This window comes from Pipistrellus hanaki, assembly GCF_964339955.1.
Source record: "Pipistrellus hanaki genome assembly, chromosome: X".
NCBI classification, from domain to species: Eukaryota; Metazoa; Chordata; class Mammalia; order Chiroptera; family Vespertilionidae; genus Pipistrellus; species Pipistrellus hanaki.
The window spans coordinates 31949904-31970188 of record NC_140524.1 but is presented as its reverse complement, the minus strand read 5'-3'; the positions used below and the strand labels follow the sequence as shown (position 1 = coordinate 31970188).

The 20285-nt window shown below is 41.5% G+C and overlaps 1 protein-coding gene across 14 annotated transcripts in view; it reads right to left on the bottom strand.

Moving 5' to 3' along the window:
* Positions 1–18752, bottom strand: part of THOC2 (THO complex subunit 2) — a 128658-nt gene extending 109906 nt beyond the window's left edge. For all 14 annotated transcript variants that reach the window (XR_014793764.1, XR_014793765.1, XM_084870776.1 and 11 more), the window contains exons 1-2: positions 18466–18752; positions 2807–2865 (exon numbers count right to left, since the gene is read on the bottom strand). Coding sequence is in view for 12 of the 14 variants with exons in the window: in XM_084870776.1 (XP_084726902.1) it covers positions 2807–2865; positions 18466–18536 (130 nt within the window). In the remaining 2 variants the exon portion in view is untranslated. The remainder of the gene's footprint in view (positions 1–2806; positions 2866–18465) is intronic.
* Positions 18753–20285: the final 1533 nt, after the last annotated feature.

Genomic DNA, 20285 nt, shown 5'->3' with positions numbered 1-20285 from the left:
AAATGCTTTCCCCTCAAAAAAATTTTTTTTTCTTTAAAAAGAATATAATCTCACCCGGCCGCAGGCTGTGATTGAGCATCAGTCTATGAACCAGGATGTCATGGTTCTTTTTTTAATATTTTATTGATTTTTTACGGAGAGGAAGAGAGAGGGACAGAGAGTTAGAAACATCGATGAGAGAGAAACATCGATCAGCTGCCTCTTGCACACCCCCTACTGGGGATGTGCCCACAACCAAGGTACATGCCCTTGACTGGAATCGAAACCGGGACCTTTCAGTCCGCAGGCCGATGCTCTATCTACGGAGCCAAACCGGTTTCGGCATGTCATGGTTCTATTATCAGTTGGGGCACATGCCCAGGTTGCAGGCTCAATCCCCAGTGTAGGGAGTGCAGAAGGCAGCCAATAAATGATTCTCTCATCATTCATGTTTCCATCTCTCTCTCTCTCTCCCTTTCCCTCTCCCTCTCCCTCTCCCTCTCCCTCTCCCTTTCCCTCTCCTTCTCCCTCTCCCTTCCTTTCTAAAATCAATAAAAATTTATTTTTTAAAAAATATATAATTTTTGATAAAAACAAAAGCAAACTTATCTACAGATAAGTATTCTGTTCTTAATTTTCTACTCACAATGACATAATTTAAATAACTACAACGAATTTTATCTAAAAATTTTAGAGTTAAAATAGAATATTGGCTGTGAATTACTTTTCCCAAATTGAAAAAAATGTCATGGTTTCTACTTCAATGAAAGCTACATAGGAAAATACTTTAAACTTACTAAACATAATTGCTTTTGTTTTTGTCCCTCCTTTTCTAAATCCATATGCCGAATTTGAAATTAATCAATGTTAAATAGTAACATAATTCAATATTAAAATAACTGGAAATTTATATCCTCTTAGTTACATAACACTTTACTTAATAAGCCATATTTGTGGTATGCAGTACACAACACCTTTGCTTTTAATGTTTTCCATGACAACTACCTTTAGCAAGATCCCGGATACCACCTAAACATACCAGCTTTAGTAAAAACACTGAACCTCAGTTTCTGGAAATTTCCTAGTGTAAATAAGATCACAATAATTTTACTTTCCATTTTAGCTTTTCACTTATCTTTGTGACTAATAACTAGTCTATGTAATTTTTCATATAACTAGGAACTGTATTATAAAATCCAAGCTATATCATGACGATTATGTAGGTTAAATAGCATCCTTATGCAAAGATGTACAGTATTACTATAACTACAGTTTTAAATCTGAACTGTAAATTCCGATCTAATAAAAGCGAAATATGCAGCCCTAACTGGTTTGGCTCAGTGGATAGAGCCTTGGCCTATGGACTGGGGGGTCCCAGGTTTAATTCCGGTCAAGGGCATGTGCCTTGGTTGTGGGCACATCCCCAGTTGGGGGTGTGTAGGAGGCAGCTGATCGATGTTTCTCTCTCATCGATGTTTCTAATTCTCTATCCCTCTCCCTTCCTCTCTGTAAAAATCAATAAAATATATTTTTTTTAAAAGGAGAAATATGCAAATTAACCTTACCTCTTCTATACCTACAAGACATGCCCACCAGCCAATCAGGAGTATGCAAATTAACCCAGCCAAGATGGGTGCAGCCATGGAGAGAGCAGGAGGCTTGGGTTTCCCTGGCAATGAAGAAAGCCAAGCTTTCCACACACCCTGGCCTGCCTTGGCCTCTGCTTAAGGCTACAAAGTTTAAATTATAGAAGATACATAAGTCCCAACAAAAATGGCAGCAGCCACGGAGCTGGAGAGAGCAGGGGGCTTGAGTTTCCTCTGGCGATGGAGGAAGCTAAGTTTCCACAGCCCTGGCCTGCCTTGACCACTGAAGGCTACAAAGTTTCAATTATAGAAGATAAATAAATCCCAGATACCAGGGCCTCCACTTAGGTCACTGGGGGGCGTGGCCAACCTACAAACCATTATAGGCCCTTCGCCCAGGCTACTCCATGCCCTGGCCTAAGGGAATCCCATCCTGATCTGGAACACCCTTCAGGGCAAACCACCCGGCCCCCACCCGTGCAGCAGGCTTCTATCCTATCTAATCCTCCTTTCTAATAAAATAATATGCAAATTGACCATCACTCCAACAAACAAGATGGCTGCCCCATATGGTCAAAGATGGCTGCCCCCATGTGGACACAAGATGGTCACAACAAGATGGCCAGCAGGAGAGGGCAGTTGGGAGGGACCAGGCCTGCAGGGGAGGGCAGTAAGGGGTGACCAGGCCGGCAGAGGAGGGAAGTTGGGGGCAACTGGGCCTGCAGGGAAGGGCAGTTGGAGAGGACCAAGGTCTGCAGGGGAATCAGGTAGGGATGACCAGGTATGCAGGGGAGAGCAGTTAGGGGTGATCAGGCCTGCAGGGGGGGGCAGTTAGGGGCAAATAGGCTGGTAGGGGAGCAGTTATGCATAAATCAGGCTGTCAGGGTGTGGTTAGGGGGTGATCAGGCTGGCAAGCAGAAGTGGTTAGGGGCAACCAGGATGGCAGGCAGGCGAGCAGTTGGGAGCCAGCAGTCCTGGATTGTGAGAGGAATGTCCGACTGCCCGATCCAGGACATCCCTCGAGGGGTCCCAGATTGGAGAGGGTGCAGGCTGGGCTGAGGGACACACATCCCTGTGCAGGAATTTCATGCACAGGGCCTCTAGTATTCACATAAAAGCTTTACATAATGGGAACTATCCAATACCTTTTGTTTGCATTCATAACAATTTGATGAAAACAGGATATTTATTAATATTGATCAAGCCAAAAATAATAGCAATGATACTTTTAAAACTCTTACCTCTGTAAGTCGAACTATCATGGCTTTTATTTTCACTGAGAATCCGACACAAATGCAAACTAAAACAAAACAAAAATAGTCTGCATTAATTTCAAATCTTAACAAAAATTATCTTTACAGAGCAAATTATATAAACTAAAAATATTTGGAAATGTATCAGATGTCAAAATCCATTAGTTTAGAATGGGAATAAAACAAACCTAAAAACCATAATTGGTCAAAACTGGAAGATGCTAGTCAATCAATTCATTATTTTCAAAACTGGTAAAATTAACTAAAAAAAAATCAATCACTTATTCTGCCTTCATATATGAACCAACAGTTGATAAAAAATGTCTCTGTACTTAAGTATTTCAGCTAATAAATAATGACAGAATGATAGAATTACATTACCATTTAAGACTCCTAATAAATTAAAGGACCTAGGCATGTATGAACGGCTGTTCACATTACAAAGAGGCAAGCAGACATTATGTGCTCCCTGATCCTTATAATGGAATATTACCACCCAACTATGATGTTGACTTAAAAATAAATAAACAAAAAGGCATGACCTAAATTCATACTGTGGAAAAATCTACATGACAATGACCCAGTCTCTTCAACAAATATATTGCTAGAAAAAATAAAGGATGGTGGGGGATCCTCAGAGTATAAAAGGCTTTAGAGATATATCAATCACAATGTATGGATCCTTATTTGAATCTTATATGAAACAAGTATTTTAAAAATTAACATTTATGGACCCTAGCCAGTTAGCCCAATTGGTTAGAACATCATCCTAATACTCCAAGGTTGTGGGTTCAATTCCCAGTCAGGAGAAAGACAAGAATCAACCAATGAATGCATAAATAAGTGGGACAACAAATCAAGGTTTCTCTCTTTCTTCTGCCCTTCCCCCCCAACCCCCCCTCTCTCTCTAACAAATTTTAATAACCTAATGTTTCTGAGTCAACTTGAATATATGAGTAAAACTCTATATTCAAGAGATAGATGCTGAAATATTTAGAGATGAAATATTTATTTCAACAGAATGGGGAAATGGGTGGTATTATAGATGAAACAAGATTGGCCAGCAGTTGAAAAACTATTGAAAGTGGTTGATGATGTATCATTGAGAGGTTATTAATTACTACTACTCTCGTGCACGGATTCGTGCACATTGAAAGGAAATTAATTAGAAGGTGGCTGGCAGGACTGGGCAAAAAGGGGCAGACATGCTCTGGAGCCAACCTCCAATGGTCCCTTCCCAGGCTGGCCGCCCCTGGGGCAGCACCATGGCTCGAAGGGCGTCTGCAGAGTGAGTGGGGTCCCTCTGGTAAGTGGGGTCCCTCGGCCTGGCCTGTGGGGATCAGGCCAAAACTGGCTCTCTGACATCCATCCTCCAAAGGATCTCAGATTGTAAGAGGGCAGTTCTCAGGTGACACACTCCAGAATCAGGCTCCCTCCTCTGGTTCCAGGGTGTGTCACCCTAGAACTGCTGCTGCCAAGTCACCACAGCTTGGCAGCTCCTACATTGAGCATCTGCCCGTTGGTGGTCAGTGCACATCACAGCTGACAGTTGGATGATCGCTTAGCCTTTTATATATACTATATAGATTCTACTTTCTCATCTGTTTGAGATTGTTTCCAACAATAAAGTCTAAAAACAAAAAATGAGCCCTAGCCAGTTTGGGTCAGTGGATAGAGCGTCAGTCTGCAGACTGAAGGGTCCCGGGTTCGATTCTGGTCAAGGGCACATGTCCAGGTTGCAGGATGGATCCCCAGTAAGAGTAGTGTAGGAGGCAGCCAATCAATGATTCCCTCTCATCATTGATGTTTCTATCTCTCTCTCTCTCTCCCCTCCCTCCCTCCCTCCCTTTCTCTCTCTCTCTCTCTCTCTCTCTCTCTCTCTCTCTCTCTCTCGGAAATCAATAAAAAAATATATATATTTTAAAAAGAATAAAACAAAAAATGAAAAAAATGCTTATATTTGAATACTTCTTCCTTAGATTAACTTAAATACAGCAAAGAATAGGTATATAGGCTACAGTAAAAAGAGGTATGCTCAACTGGAATTCCAGAAAGGAGAGAAAGAACAATAAAAAGCAATATTTGAAGAAATAATTGCCAAGAATTCAGTTTTCCAAAACTGAAGTGAAATCCACATATGGGCACATTATAATAAAGCATCAAAAAAAACTAAAGATAAAATCATTTAAGCAATTAAGACAAAAAAATATTATCTTCATGACTTCTCAACAAGAAGGGTGAATGCCAGAGAGAGCTGAAAGATACAGTCAAGGTGCTAAAACAAAGTATCTGCCAACCTAAAATTCTGTATTACAAAAAACAGAGTTCCAAGAAAAGGCAAAATAAGAATGGAACTTCAAACAATAACTTATTTCACACATGGGGGGGGGAAAAAAGCTTAAGGACATTCTTTAAGCAGGATAAGATAGAACCTTACAGTGACAGCAAGAAATGATGTGCACACTCTCTCCCTCTCTTTCCTCCCTTTCCCCCTCTCTCTCCATTTCTCTCTCCTCTTCTCCCCCTCCCCACCCTTGACTCTGGCCCTTGCTCTCTCTCTCCCAAAAGCTCAGGCAACAAAAGCAAAAACAGACACGTGGAAGATCAGAGTAAAAATTGTGGGCTTAGAAATTAAAAATGGCAGTGGAGTAAGTGGATGCTACACAGAAACACTCCTAGGACCAAATTGGAATTACAACTAAAATACAAAAAAAATCCTTAATAATCAACTTAAGACTAGCTGGAGAGAACCCTGATAACCAAGGACAGAAAAAGGACACTGCATAGAGACTAGTAGGATGGGTAGAGCCTTAAAAGTGCTAGCTAGGCCCCCACAGACAGCAGCTGAAGAGATATCTCAATTGTGTGGGGGGGTGCCACTGAGAACTCTGGGGTCTAATCCCCAAGCTTGGCCCCCAGCAGAGAGCACTAGAACTGAGAACAATGTCCACATAACATCTGACTGTGGAAAGCAGTAGGGTTGCTATCTGCCAGGGAGAGATAGCTGGAAAAGCAGGCACCCTCTTAAAGGGCCAATACACAAAATTTCATGTGCAGCCACTCATCTTTGGTTCCAGCAGTGGGAGGGCAGAGTGCACTAGAGCTATGAGAGCAGAAACTGGGTTGGGGGCTCTGGGGTTAGAGCTCAGAAGGCAGATATCCTGGTTTCCTATGCTGAGTCACTCCCTCATGCTACAGAGGACATCTTTCTCAGGCAGACCTTTGCTATCCAGGTAGTTTTTGCCAGGTAGTTTTTCCCACCCTATTGGAAAACACCTTGCCCTACCCTGTGGAGTTTCTGAGGTCCATTAAGAGACTGAGCAAAATTAGCCTCCAGGCATAAGCAATTGCCCCATGCTTTTAGAAAATGTCTCTCCCCACCTTTGGATGATTGCCTGAGGCTACTCTGGACTGAATGCAATCAGTCTGCAAGCAGAGGCAAGTTTCTATAGGCTTTGAATTTTTGCCTGATCTAACTAGTCAGAAAATGCATCTGACACCGTCCTGCACTAGAGACTGGGAGGAGCAGCAGATCAACCTAATACACAGTCTCAAACCCAAACCCAAATGGGACAAAAAAAAATTAAAGAACAAGAGAATTCTCCAGAAGACAAGACAAATGAAATGGAGATAAGAAATACATCAGACATAGAGGTCAGAATAATAATGGCAAAGATGCTCAACAGCATGAGAAAAGATATACTATGAAGAATGACATAGTACTAATAAAGAACAGAGTGGAAGGAATACACAGCAGATTAGGGGAAGTCAAGGATTGGATCAGTGAATTAGAAGATAGGATAGAAAAAAATCACACAATCAGAGAAGCAAACAGAAAAAACAATTAAAAAAACAGGACCACTTAAGGGAGCTGTGGGACAACATGAAACATAACAATAGACTTACAATATGTGTTCCAAAAGGAGAAGAAATTGAGCAAGGGATAGAGAACTTACTTGAAGAAATAATGGCAGAAAACTTCCCTAACTTGGTGAAAAGTCACTCAAGTACAGGAGGCACAGAGAGTCCCAAGAAGAACCTAAACAGCCCCATATCCCGACACATCATAATTAAAATGCCAAAAATGAAAAACAAAGAGAGAATCTTAAAAGCAGCAAGAGAAAAAGCAATTTGTTACCTACAAAAAAGCTCCCATACGGCTGTCAATTGATTTCCCTGAGAAATTCCACAGGGCAGGAGGGAATGGCATGAAGTATTCAAGGTAAGGAAAAGCAAGGATCTGAAACCAAGATTACTATATCCAGCAAGGCTATCATTCAAAATCGATGGCGAAATAAAGAGCTTCCCAGACCAAAAAAAAAAAAAAAAAAAAAAAAAAAAGGCTAAAGGAGTTTATTACCACCAAATCAGCACTGCAAGAAATGCTAAAGGGATTGCTGTAATGAACAGAAGAAACTGAGAAAGAGAAAATTAGGCATACAGAATTAAAATGGCAATAAATAAGTACCTATTGATAACCTTAAATGTAAAAGGATTAAATGCTCCTATCAAAAGACATAGGGTAGCTGAATGTATACAAAAACATGATCGAAATAAATGATGTCTACAAGAGACCTACCTCAGAACAAAAGACTCACACAGGATGAGAGTGAAGGAAAACAATTTTCCATGCAAACAGAAATGAAAAAAAAAAAAAGGCTAGGGTAGCAATCTGACAAAATTGACTTCAAAATGAAGGCCATCACAAGAGACAACAAAGGTCACTACATACCGTAATACTAAAGGGATCAATCCAACAAGAGGATATAACCCTGGTAAAGAAATATGCACCCAATAAAGGAGCACCTAAATATATGAAAAAACATCAAGAGGACTTTAAGAGAGCGGTTGATAGCAATCTATATATTTAAAAGCGTAAGCGACCATTACGAAGAGTTGACTGCTCAACCAGTGGACCAGTCACTATTATGCGCACTGAACACCAGGGGCAGATGCTCAACCACCCTGGTCAGTGCACTCCCACAGCGGGAGCGCCACTCAGCCAGAAGACGGGCTCAAGCCTGGTGAGCACAGCTGCGGTTGCAGGAGCCTCCCCCACTCCCATAGCAACACTACTGAGCATCGGCAATGGCAGGCGCAGCAAGGCCAGGATAAGCAGGAGCACCACAGCACTTGGTCCCGGCTCAGGTTGCCTGCTGCTTCATGCACTGCTACATCCCTTGGGGGATTGCCTGCAGGAATCGGGCCAAAATTGGCAATCCGACATCCCCTGAGGGGTTCTGGATTAGGAGAGGGAGCAGGCCAGGCTGAGGAACACCCCCCCGCTGCCCCCCGTGCATGAATCCATGCACTGGGCCTCTAGTCCTAATAAAAAGGGAATATGCAAACTGACCATCACACCATAACAAGCTGGCTTCGCCCACAGCAGAGGCAGGAATTCCATCCATAACACAAGATGGCTGTGTCCACAGCAGAGGCCGAGTTCCCTTAACAAGCAATCAGCAGGGACCTGAGGTTGCGTGGTACTGGGCCAAGGCAGGGAACCTGAGGCTGTGTCCTCCGCCTGGTAGGGCTTGATGGGGGACCTCAATCCGTGCCTCCCGCCCCAGCACTGGGCCAGAGAACCTGAGCCCATGCCCCAAGCCGGACGGGTCTTGACAGGGGACCACAGGCCATGCCCCTCAACCCAGCAGGGCTTGAGGGAGGACCTCAAGGTGCACCCCCCGCCTGGTGCTGGGCAGGAGAACCTGAGGCCACACCCCTCACCCCAGTGCCAGGCCAGGGGACCTTAGGCTGTGCCCCCCACCCAGCAGGGCTTGACGAGGACCTCATGGCATGCCCCCTGCCCCGGTCTGGGCTAGAGGACCTCAGGTCATGCACTCTGAGCTAGGCTGGGGGATCTGAAGCTAAGCCCCCAAGCCTGGCGGGGCTTGACAGGGGACCTCAGGCTGCATGCCCAGGCCAGGGGACCTCAAGGCACGTCCACTGGCCCAGGGAATCTCAGGCTGTGCCCCCTGGCCCAGCACCAGGACAGGCAACCTGAGGCCGTGCCCCCCCCCACACACCCAGCAGGGCTTGACAGGGGTGGGGACAGCAGGTCTGGGTCTCCCGTGATTTCTAGGCGCACATGGGTGGGGGGGACTTGACTATGACAGGGAGATTTTCATATACATTTTACTAATTTTCTTTCATCTCTTACACTTCTATTATAGAGAAAGGGCAAATAGCAATATTAAAATATTTCCTCTAATTAATTCTCTTTTAATGTGCACAAATTTCATGCACCAGGCCTCTAGTATTAAATATTAGGATATGAAGCAAGGTGAACTCCCATTACTGATGGTGGGAGTATATTTAAAATAATTTGGCAGTATCTAGTAGAGCTGAGGTTAATCACAATCTAGAACCCAGCAGTTCTACATTTAAGTATATATCCCACAAAAACACCTGTATATATATCAAGATATTTATAAGAATGTTTTCATTGCTAAAAACTCAAAATAACAAATTTATCAATAGCATAAGAGATCAACCAATTGTGGAATCATCTTAAAACTATGAAAATCAATGAACCACAAATACTTGCAAAAACATGAATGGATCCTAAAAGACATAATATTGAGCAAAAGCAGCCAGATAAAATAGAATATACACCCTATGGTTCCAATTATATCAAGAAGAAACTTAAAATTATTGGGCAGTAAAACTGTAAATAAAAACAAGGAAGAGAAGGCCATAAATGTCAGGACAATGGCTACTTCGGGGAAGTAAAGAGGGGTAAAATCAGCAAGGGAGGTTATGTTGTCTTGACCTGGATGTGAGTTACATGGGTGTGCAACCTAGAGAGTCTTTAAACTTTTTTTAAATATATTATATTGATTGTTTACAGAGAGGAAGAGAGAGGGATAGAGATTAGGAACACTGATGGGAAAATCATCCATCAGCTGCCTCTTGCAAACCCCCTACTGGGGATGTGCCTGCAACCAAGGTACATGCCCTTGACCAGAATCGAACCTGGGACCTTTCAGTACACAGGCCGACGCTCTATCCACTGAGCCAAACCGGTTTCGGCGAGTCTTTAAACTTTACATTTAAGTTTTATGCATTTTCTGTATTTTTTTAATTTCACAATTTAGGAATAAAAATACAAGGTGTACAAGGCTCTAACAAAAAAGAACCGTCTCTCTCACAATTGATGTTTCTCCCTCCCCCTCCTCCTCCTCCTCCTCCTCCTCCTCCTCCTCCTTCTCTCCTTCCTTCCCTCCCTCCCACTTTCTCTTAAAAAGATCAATGGAGCCGAAACTGGTTTGGCTCAATGGATAGAGCGTCGGCCTGCAGACTGAAAGGTCCCGGGTTCGATTCCAGTCAAGGGCATGTACCTTAGTTGCAGGCACATCCCCAGTAGGTGGAGTGCAAGAGGCAGCTGATCAATTCTCTCTCGATGTTTCTAACTCTCTATCCCTCTCTCTTCCTTTCTGTAAAAAAAAAAAAAATCAATAAAACATAAAATAAAAGAGAGATCAATGGAAAAAAATATCCCCAGGTTAGGATTAACACCCTCTTGGTAAAATCAATAAAATAAGTTTGTTTTTTTTTTAAAAGAGAACCAGTGAATGCAGATGTTTCTATAATCAATAAAATTAAGTAATTTTTAAACTTATATGTTTATATATCACACCTAAGGTGAAATATGATGCTACATTATAATCATCCACAAAGAGATTATCTACTTTGCAGATTATCCATGCCCTTGAAGCTCACTTCTATGTCTTCTGATTATTTCAATCCTCCAACATCAGGATGAGCAGTTTAAGGTTGTTAAAAGTCAGTCAACTTTTCCTGGTCAACAATTCACTTGCAGGTCTCACAAAATTATTTTCAAAACCAAAGAATGAAAAGGTTTTGCCAATGGAGAACAAGTGTTAAATTAAATCTCATAACGGGAAATATAATTTATTAATAGTTTTGTTTTTAACCAACTCCTATTTTTTTTTTTTAATTTCAGAGAACACTGTAGAAATGGTAAATTAGTCCTGGCTGGTATGGCTCATTTGGTTGAGCATCTTCCTATGTCCCAAATGGTTGCCTGTTAGATTCTGGGTCAGGGCACAATGATCCTGAGTAGGGGACAGGTAGGGGGCAGGTAAGGGGCCTGCAGGAGACAACCAATCAATGATTCATTCTCACATCAATGTTTCTCTCACTCTCCCTTCTGCTCTCTCTTAAAAAAAAAAATCAATAAGCCCAGACAGAGTGGCTCAGTGGTTGAACTTTGACCTATGAACCAGGATGTCATGGTTTGATTCCAGTCAGAGCTCATGCCTGGATTGTGGTTTTGATCCCCAGTGTGGGAAGTTTAGGAGGCAGCCAATCAACATTCTTTCTCATTGCTAATGCTTCTATCTCTCCCCCTTCTACTATCTGAATATTAGTAAACATTACTGATGCTTAATTTTTTAAAAAAATTAATAAAAACTATTTTTAAAATTAAAAATTCCATCTGGAATAGGAAAGCAAAATCAATCTTCCTTCTAGTAGGTAATACAAAAAGATCATCTACTTCAGACTAGTATCAGAGAATATAACCTAAAAATGTCTGCAACCTAGCTCTTTTGTCAAGAGTAATTATATAAGAAAGTACATCAAGCCCTAGCCAGTTTGACTCAGTGGATAGAGTGTCGGACTGCGGACCAAAGGTCCCAGGTTCAATTCCAGTTAAGCGTATATACCTTGGTTGAAGGTTCCTCCCCAGCCCGGGCCCCTGTGCAGGAGGCAACCAATCAATGTGTTTCTTTCACATCAATGTTTCTCTCTGTCTTTCCCTCTCTCTTCCACTCTCCCTAAAAAAATCAATGAAAAAAATATCCTCGGGTGAGCATTAACCTACATACATAAACAAACTCAACTGGTTTCCTCTTTAAAAAAAGTATATCAAGACTGCTTCGATATTTCCTATAAAGTATTAAAACAATTTCCCCTTATAGTAAGCTGTCTTTGACAGAAGAATATAATGAAATCAAGTAACTCACCTTTCACTTTGTGCCCATAATAAAAAACAAGGCCGGATCACAAACAAACAAGCAAGCAAGCAAGCAAGCAAGCAAGCAAACAAACCAACCAGTAGCCTTGTAGGTTGCTTGGTGTAAAAAAGAAAAACGATTTCTAAAAGAAACTTTCTAAAGGTGGCCTAGAAATTACTCTCGAATAAAATAGAGGTTTCTTTCATATATCTGAAAAATTGTAATTAAAAATCAATAAAAAAAATTTTAAAAAGGCCAACTAGTCTTTATGGTGATTATTTGTGCTTATTCACATTTTTAGTAGCTTCATTTTCTGTTTTTTAAGCTTAATACCTATGTCTTTTGTGATAATCTTCCCAGTGGCGAGGGATTGGAAATGTCCAAATCCCACCTAATCTAATGATATAGTCATTGATACATAATTTTAAGAATTGAAATATAATGCCATCTTATCAGATACGAGACCACAAACATATTCATTAGGATACAGATAATAATATCAGCATGAGTTAGTATTATCATCTCAAATATTTGCTCAAATTATGTAAGGAATCACTAAGGGGCAATTCACTTGCAAAACAGATACTTTTACAGTATTTCCCAAATACAAAACAGTTCTTCCTATGTTGTAGGAGAAAACTAAAAACAATCACTAAGAAATTTCCTCCAATCAGTAGATTTGTATTTGCTCTTCTCTCTAAATAATACAGTAACAGAAAATCATGAAGTATCCTTAAAGAAACAATTATGTTTCTGTATGCTACATGTTTCAACACCTGTTGAAACATTTTTTAGTACTCTGTCCTAAATGATTAGGAGAGAAACAAACTACCTCCAACAGTTACCCATTTTCATATGACTTTAAAAATAACCAAATATTGCCGAAGCCGGTTTGGCTCAGTGGTAGGGCGTATGTCTGCGGACTGAAAGGTCCCAGGTTCGATTCCGGTCAGGGGCATGTACCTTGGTTGCGGGCACATCCCCGGCAGGGGGTGTGCAGGAGGTAGCTGGTCGATGTTTCTCTCTCATCGACGTTTCTAGCTCTCTATCTCTCTCCCTTTCTCTCTCTGTTAAAAATCAATAAAATATATTTTTAAAATAACCAAATATTTCACCTCAGTCCAAATTCAAATGATTATTTCAGTCCCTTAATGACCTCCAAATAACTGAGTTTACCATTTTTTCCACTTTTAATAGTTTGGTGCTATTGTAGAGATGGTGTCTTAGGTTCCTAAAAATAAAGACAGAATCTACTTTCTGTCATGATTTTGTGGGGGGGGAAATAAAATAAATTGTCTTATATTCTATCAAGGATTTAAGTATTTTTGTGAGTACTTCTTAACATGAATATTTGGTTTTCCATCTTAGTTGCTCCAATTTTGCAGTAAAAAAGGAAACACCAAATAAGCTGGAACTACTACTTTGATTATAATCAACATCTAAAAGTTGGTTTCACACAGAAAAAATTAATGTCAAGCTGCACTTAGATTCTTAAAAACAAAACAAAAAAAGAGTAAATTTGGTTAAGCAAAGTGCTACTTCTATTATCACTGTTAGAAGAGAGATATAAACACAAAAATGAATATTGGGACACATAGTTTTATCTTGAAATATATGCATTTATGAAAATGAAAACATCCATTATGGAGAAAACAGAAGAGGAAGTGTTAAAAAAAAAAAAGACAGTAAGTTCCTGCACACAAGTGCATTAATAGCTCTCACTCTAACCTTAATATTTAAGCATTGTAGAATAATTTAATTTTTCTAATGAAGAGAGCCATAGCCTATAAAATCTAATATTGCTTTAACAATTTCTGAAGAATGCATTTCTCTTACCAAAAAAAAAAAAAAAAAAAAACAGACGAAGACTAATAACTTGTAAATACAAGTCAAAACGAGAAAATAAATGCCAAATGAAAACTAAGACATGAAGGTTTCAGAAAAAGCTTCAGCTGAATTTAGAGTACCTTTATAGGAAAAGGAAAAAATAATAATAACAAAAAAAAAAATATTCAACTACCAAGACTAAAATTTCTTAGAATGATTATTTGCCACAAGGTCTCTCTTCCTATTTCCCTCCAACAAATTCAGATCAAACAACACTTAATGAACATCCACATGTTCTGAAACATGTAGTCATTTAGCAGCAGAATAAAAATGGCAACCAAAACATTTGACAATTAAATTTTAAAACATTATTATAACTACCAATAATTACTAAGACTTAAAAATTATAATTCATACATAAATTTTTAAAAGAATCAAGTCCTTCAAACAGACAAATAGATAATATCCAACAAATGTATTTCAAAATTAGACTCAGTATTGACATGAGGCTAACATCTTCAGATTAAAAGCTTGTAACATAAACTCTACATCAAGGTTACTTGTAACACAAACAAATGCTGAGTTAATAACTATGTTAATAATTTTTACTAAAAATATAATTTCTGCCAAAACTGGTTTGGCTCAGTGGATAGAGCGTCAGCCTGCAGACTGAAGTGTCCCAGGTTCAATTCCGGTCAAGAGCATGTACCTTGGTTGCCGGCACATCCCCAGAAGGGGGTGTGCAGGAGGCAGCTGATCGATGTTTCTCTCTCATTGATGTTTCTAACTCTCCATCCCTCTCTCTTCCTCTCTGTAAAAAAATCAATAAAATTTTAAAAAAAAAAAAAAAAAAACATAATCTCCACTGGATTTACCAATACAGGCAAGTTTATTTGCTTAATCATAGCAAGCCCTATGCTAATATGAAAGTATCAAGAAACTAAAACTCTAATTCCAAACTTAAAGTCGTTAAATCCATATCCTGCATATTTCACAGTTTTGAGTTTGCAGTTAGATGTGAAACTTGTAAGAGTAGCTCTACGTGTTACTGAAAAGGACACTTAATAATTATGTTTTGGTAGTCCTCTTCTGTCTTGGAAAAAATCTTTTTAAGAGTTCTGTAATTTACCATGAAAAACAAAATCAGGTTAGGTAGGTATGTGATGAACCATTCAGATAAGCAAAATACAGGGTTTTTTCCTACATAGTTACCTAACAAACCTTATTCTTCAAAGCCAAGACTTTCTCTCTTAATAAGCAGTTGCTTTTCATGAGGCCCAATTAAGAATTGCCCTCTCTGAGTTGGGGGATGCAGGGTTGGGTAACGGGGGAAATAAGGACACATATGTAACACCTTAATCAATAAAGAAATTTAAAAAAAAGAATTGCCATCTCTTAAAGTTATAAAATGCCCCATATATCTCATATGTTGCTTTACCAATATGATGCTGAAGTTGACTAAAACTCCCAGAATAGACTTAGAAGTGACAGGCAAGAAATGAACTTCATGAAATCAACATAAATTTTTTAAAAGGTAACTTTCAGTTAGGTTAATGCTAATCTGCTCATTTATCTTGTTAAAAAGGAAAAATCCACTCTACATATAATTTTAAACATCGATCACATTCTGAAAGCCAAATCTACGAACGATTCACTAATAATTTGGTGGCACATTACCTTTGGGTTTTGTGTGGGGTTTTTCTGAAGAGAAGATATCCTCAAGGTTTTATTGTCACATAACAAAATATGAAGCTTATGACTAAATCACTTGCCCTTTCTCTTCTTATCTCCTCCCAGTTCAAAATGCTTGCATCTCTTAATAGCCAGCATTCTCTTAGATCTGCAGTTGGGCTCAAGCATTCAAGCCTCAGCACAATCTTCTTTGTAGTTTTAGGCTTTTTTGCTTAGTCTGTCCACCATAGCCATTCTAATTCCTGTCATAACACCACTGTCTCTGCACACACAGAGCATCCTTGCCCTTCTTATACTATGTTACATTGTGGGGTTGATATTTGCCACACTTCTTACAGAAAGTCCAGCGTGTTGTAGGAATTTTCACTATGTTTCTGAGAGCACTATCAGCATGGAAAAAGCTTACCTTCATTTCAAGTTGCTGGTTTATTTTTAAGAGCCTGTTTTCAGACAAAGGAAGTTATGTTTTGTAATATAGTTACAATGCCATTTGCAAGATACGAAAAAATGCAAGGTTAGATTATATGTAACAAAGTTTCAAATACAAGAAAACAAAGTATTACATGGTGATGTGTTTGACTAAATCATTTCATTATGTCATACAACTAGCAACTTTAAACTCTCTTTACATAATAGAATACAATTATAAAACTGACTATACTGATTTGTATCTAATTCAAATTACATTCCACAAGCCATGGAATAACTATATAGATGTTACGTAAGTTTTGAGGCAGCTCTTCAATCACAGGAACTATGACAGCATAGATCGTGTAAATATACATAAAGGGAGTCCAAAACTCTATTTTTACTGCATCACTTTGTTTTTCTCCAAAGGCTGCCAATCAGAAGCCAAGCAGAATTTCACCTCCTACCCCTAAAACCACTCATTCCAAGGTGGGAGTAAAACAATAGTAAAACTGTCAAAAACAGCTGGAAGGAAGAAGCTGACTAAGCTACAAACATGAGAGCACCTAAATAAGTTGGCTTTTAAAAGTAAACAATAGTGGCCCTGGCCAGTGTGGCTCAGTTGGTTGGGCATTGTCCAGTACACCAAAAGGTTGCCAATTCGGTTCCTGGTCAGGGCACAAGCCCAGGTTGGGGGCTCATCACCAGTGGGGGGTGGGAGCATGCAGGAGGCAGCCATTGCATTCCTCTCACATTGATATTTCTGTCTCTCCCCATCTCCCTTCCTCTCTCTAAAACTCAATAAAAGGTATTTTAAAAAGCAGTCAACAATGAACTGATTTATCCTAATCTAATATACATGAAGATGATGGTTTGGTTTGGTTTGGTTTGGTAACTTCCCATCCTGCCTTCCCTGAACACAAGGGACCTAATAGCTATGTGTTACCTAGCAGTACGAGGATTTAGAAAATGTTCCGAAGTAAAGAAATGAATATATACCTAATTGACTTCTCTTACAGTTAATAAGCTAATAAGCACTCTAAGCATATGCTAGAAAGTGTGGGGAGGCAGGAGGCAGGACAGTCGAACCAAAAAAAAATGACAGTCCCCTCTTCAAGGATCTCTCTCAATTCGTTACAGAGTACCATAGATGAGTCAGGAACGAATTAATTGCTAACCTAAGTGGTACAGACTATAAGTGCAAGAGCTATGCAGTAAGTTTAAATATCTAAAGATTTAAATAGCTATCTCTTGAGCACTTATTATAAGCCGAGTGCTTCACAGGCATTATTTAGTCGACACAACACTCTTTTGAGTACTTATTCCCAATTTACTCAAGGGGAAACTGTCAAAGCCGTTAAGGAACCTATCCAAGGTCACTCAGCTAGTTAAGTGGCTAAGCCGGCCTCTTACTCAGCCAATCGAATTCTAGAGCTCACACAGTTAGGTAAAACAGTGAGACAGTGAGAGTGCCAGCGGGGGGAGTGGAAGGCGGGCTATAGGCAGCCGATGTTACACGCGCACGGGTTCCCTGCGTTTAGTTTCATTCTAAGTAAGGAAGTCCCAACTGTAAACTGCACCAGCAACGGTAAACGGACCACTGAGGGGAGAGGGAGGGGCAGTGGGCACGACGGTAAAAATGGCTATGAGTTCACTCTTCCAGGATCGAGCTGTCGCTAATAACGCGATTCAAAGAAGGAAACTAGAAATAAGCGATTTGGGTGTTGTTGTTTTTTTAACCTGGGGTTTGTTTTGCCGCTTGAACCATTTTTTTGTTTCGAAAGGGAGCGCTGAAATTTTGGGCAAGGAAACCTCGGGTATGACAAATGACTGCTATGCGTGCCTGAAAAAAAAAAAAAGTTTATGACTAAACGAATCGCGTTATGCTGGGTGTTCGGGAACCTTGGAGACTTGCCAAAATGAGTCGCAGTCCCAGGACAAAATGGGGTTTAGGAAACATTTCATGACCAAAGTTGAGTCCCACACGAAATGGCTCTAAGGTGAAAAGACGGAGCACAGAAATGCCGGTAGGTTCTTCCGGGAAAGCGGCAACCCCTGCTCCACCCCTCCCCGGGCAGCGGCGCGGCGGAGGCCGGGCCAGCCTGACAGACCGCTCCCGGGAGGACGGGAAGGGAAAGCGGGGCTCCCCGCAACGCCCCGGTGAGGAGGGGGGTTCGGGGCCGTTCGCTCTCCTCAGACATCGGGCTGAGGCGCCAGGCTCCGACATGCGGAATCGAACGGGTGCAGAGAGAAGAAATCGGACGTGAGAGAGAGAGAGAAAGAGAGAGAGAGAGAGAGAGAGAGAGAGAGAGAGAGAGAGAGAGAGAGAGAGAGAGAGAGAGGGAGAGAGAGAGAGAAAGTCCGAACCTCCCCGGCGCGGCCCCGTGCAGAGAAAGGCACCGAGGGAGCCCAAGCGAAAACGGGGACAAAAAGGAAACGGAGGGGAGCGCGGGGACCCGAAGGGGCGACACCGGAGTTCCGCTAACAGGCTAACGAAAGGCGGGCCGCCGAGGGCTGAGGAGATTTCACGGAGGCCACGGAGGGAAGGAGGTCGGCAGTGGTTACCGGCACCTCGACTACCTCAGTTCGAAACTCCCTAGCCAGACGTCCACACCCGCCGCCCAGATGGGGGAGGGGGCACATCTCTCCCCCGCCCCCAACCTCCCCCAACCAGGGGGGGAACGCAGTGACAGCAGAGCCCGGCCCGGCCGTGCGCCCGCCTCCAGCCCCGACACTCACAATTCGCCTCTCCCCGTTTTCTCCCAGTTCTTTATCCACTCTACGGAAACCAACACCGTCGCGGCCGCCATCTTCCCCTCTCTACTAGCAGGAGCCCGGATGTGTAGCACGCGAGCGAGGGGTCAAAGTGAAGCCCCGCCCCCTGAGGATGCCGGGAACGGCGAGTTAGCTATTCGTTTTCCCGCCCCAGTCCGCCCGGCCCGCGGAAGCCCGAGGCCCTGGGGCCAGCGACGCGCCCAGAGCCGTGGGTCCCTTCGCGGGGTGACGTCGCGGGGCCGCGCCTTCCGCCTCCCCAGCCCTCACTTCCCCTTTCCCAGGCCACTGCGCAGCCCTAATCTTTTTACAAAGTATCAACACCAGGGAACGAATTCGAGCTTGTATTTCTGAAGAACCTAATGTGTGCTAGACGCCAGGAATCGAAAAACAATCAAAAACAATAAACCGTGATGCCTAGGCTTCCCAAGTTTGCCGTCTGTGGGAAAGACAGACCTATAAGCAGGTCAATTACAATACACCTTGCTGAGGTAAAAGAAATTTACTTTCAGGGAAGAAGTAACTGTATCAAACATGCTAAGTACAGGGAATACAATGTGGCGAGGAAAAGAGACATCAGCCCTGGGAACGTTTTGAAGCGCCCGTGCCACCAACACTACTGTCTCCATGCAATTGGCACATTAGGCAAAACTAGGAGATGCGAGTACCATGAGAAACAACTTGGTTATATTGTTTACTATCAAAGTGTCTCCCACGCAACCCTAACCAAGGTTCTGGATTTGTCCCTGGGTCAGAGCAGATGTAAAAATCAACTAATGAATGCATGAATATGTGGAAGAACAAATTAATGTTTTTCTTTCTTTATTCCTTCCTCTCTCTCAAATCAATTTTTTTTAATTAAAAAAAACAAGTGTCTCCCGCCCACATACTGTTTCAAAGGGTGAAATAGTAATTTTACAGTGGGAAACCGGGAGGACACAAGTTCACCTGGGGATGAAAATAAGCTTCCCCAGAAATTAGACAAATGGGCAGCATGTGCCTCCTGATAAGATGCTAAGAAAAACACTAACCAATTTTGTAGTATTCTTCATAACGAAAATTCGCATAGCCTAAATTTAATTGTGAGGGAAACAAGAGGAACGGTCTACAAAATCTCTGGCTTGCACTGTTCAAAATCGTCAAGTTCACTAAAGCCCAACTAGCGAAGCTCAGCAATTGAGCATCCTCCTAAGATCCAGGCAGCCAGTTGGATTCCCGGTCGGGCACAAGCCTGGGTCCAGGGGTGGGATCCCGGGAGGGGGCCTTGCAGGAGGCAGCCAATCAATGATTCTCTCTCATCATTGATGTTTCTATCTCTCCTTCTCCCTTCCTCTCTCAAATCAATAAAAATATTTTTTTAAAAAGGCAAAGAACTGCCGAAACCAGTTTGGCTCAATGGATAGAGCATCGGCTTGGGGACTGAAGGGTCCCGGGTTCGATTCGGGTCAAGGGCATGTACCCCAGTAGGGGGTGTGCAAGAGGCTGCTGATCAATGACTCTCTCATCGATGTTTCTAACTCTCTATGTCTCCCCCTTCCTCTCTGTACAAAATCAATAAAATATATTAAAAAAAAAAAAAAGACAAAGAACTCATCCAGATTAATGGAAACTACAGACATGACAATTGATCCCCAGCTGGAAAAAACATTTTTTTCCCTTGCTAAAAAGGGCATTATTGGTGCTATTTTTTACTTCTTTGTTTGTTTGTTTGTTTGTTTATTGGTTTTAGAGACAGAGAAGAAGGGGGAGAGAGAAAGAGAAAAACATCAATTTGTTGTTCCACTTAT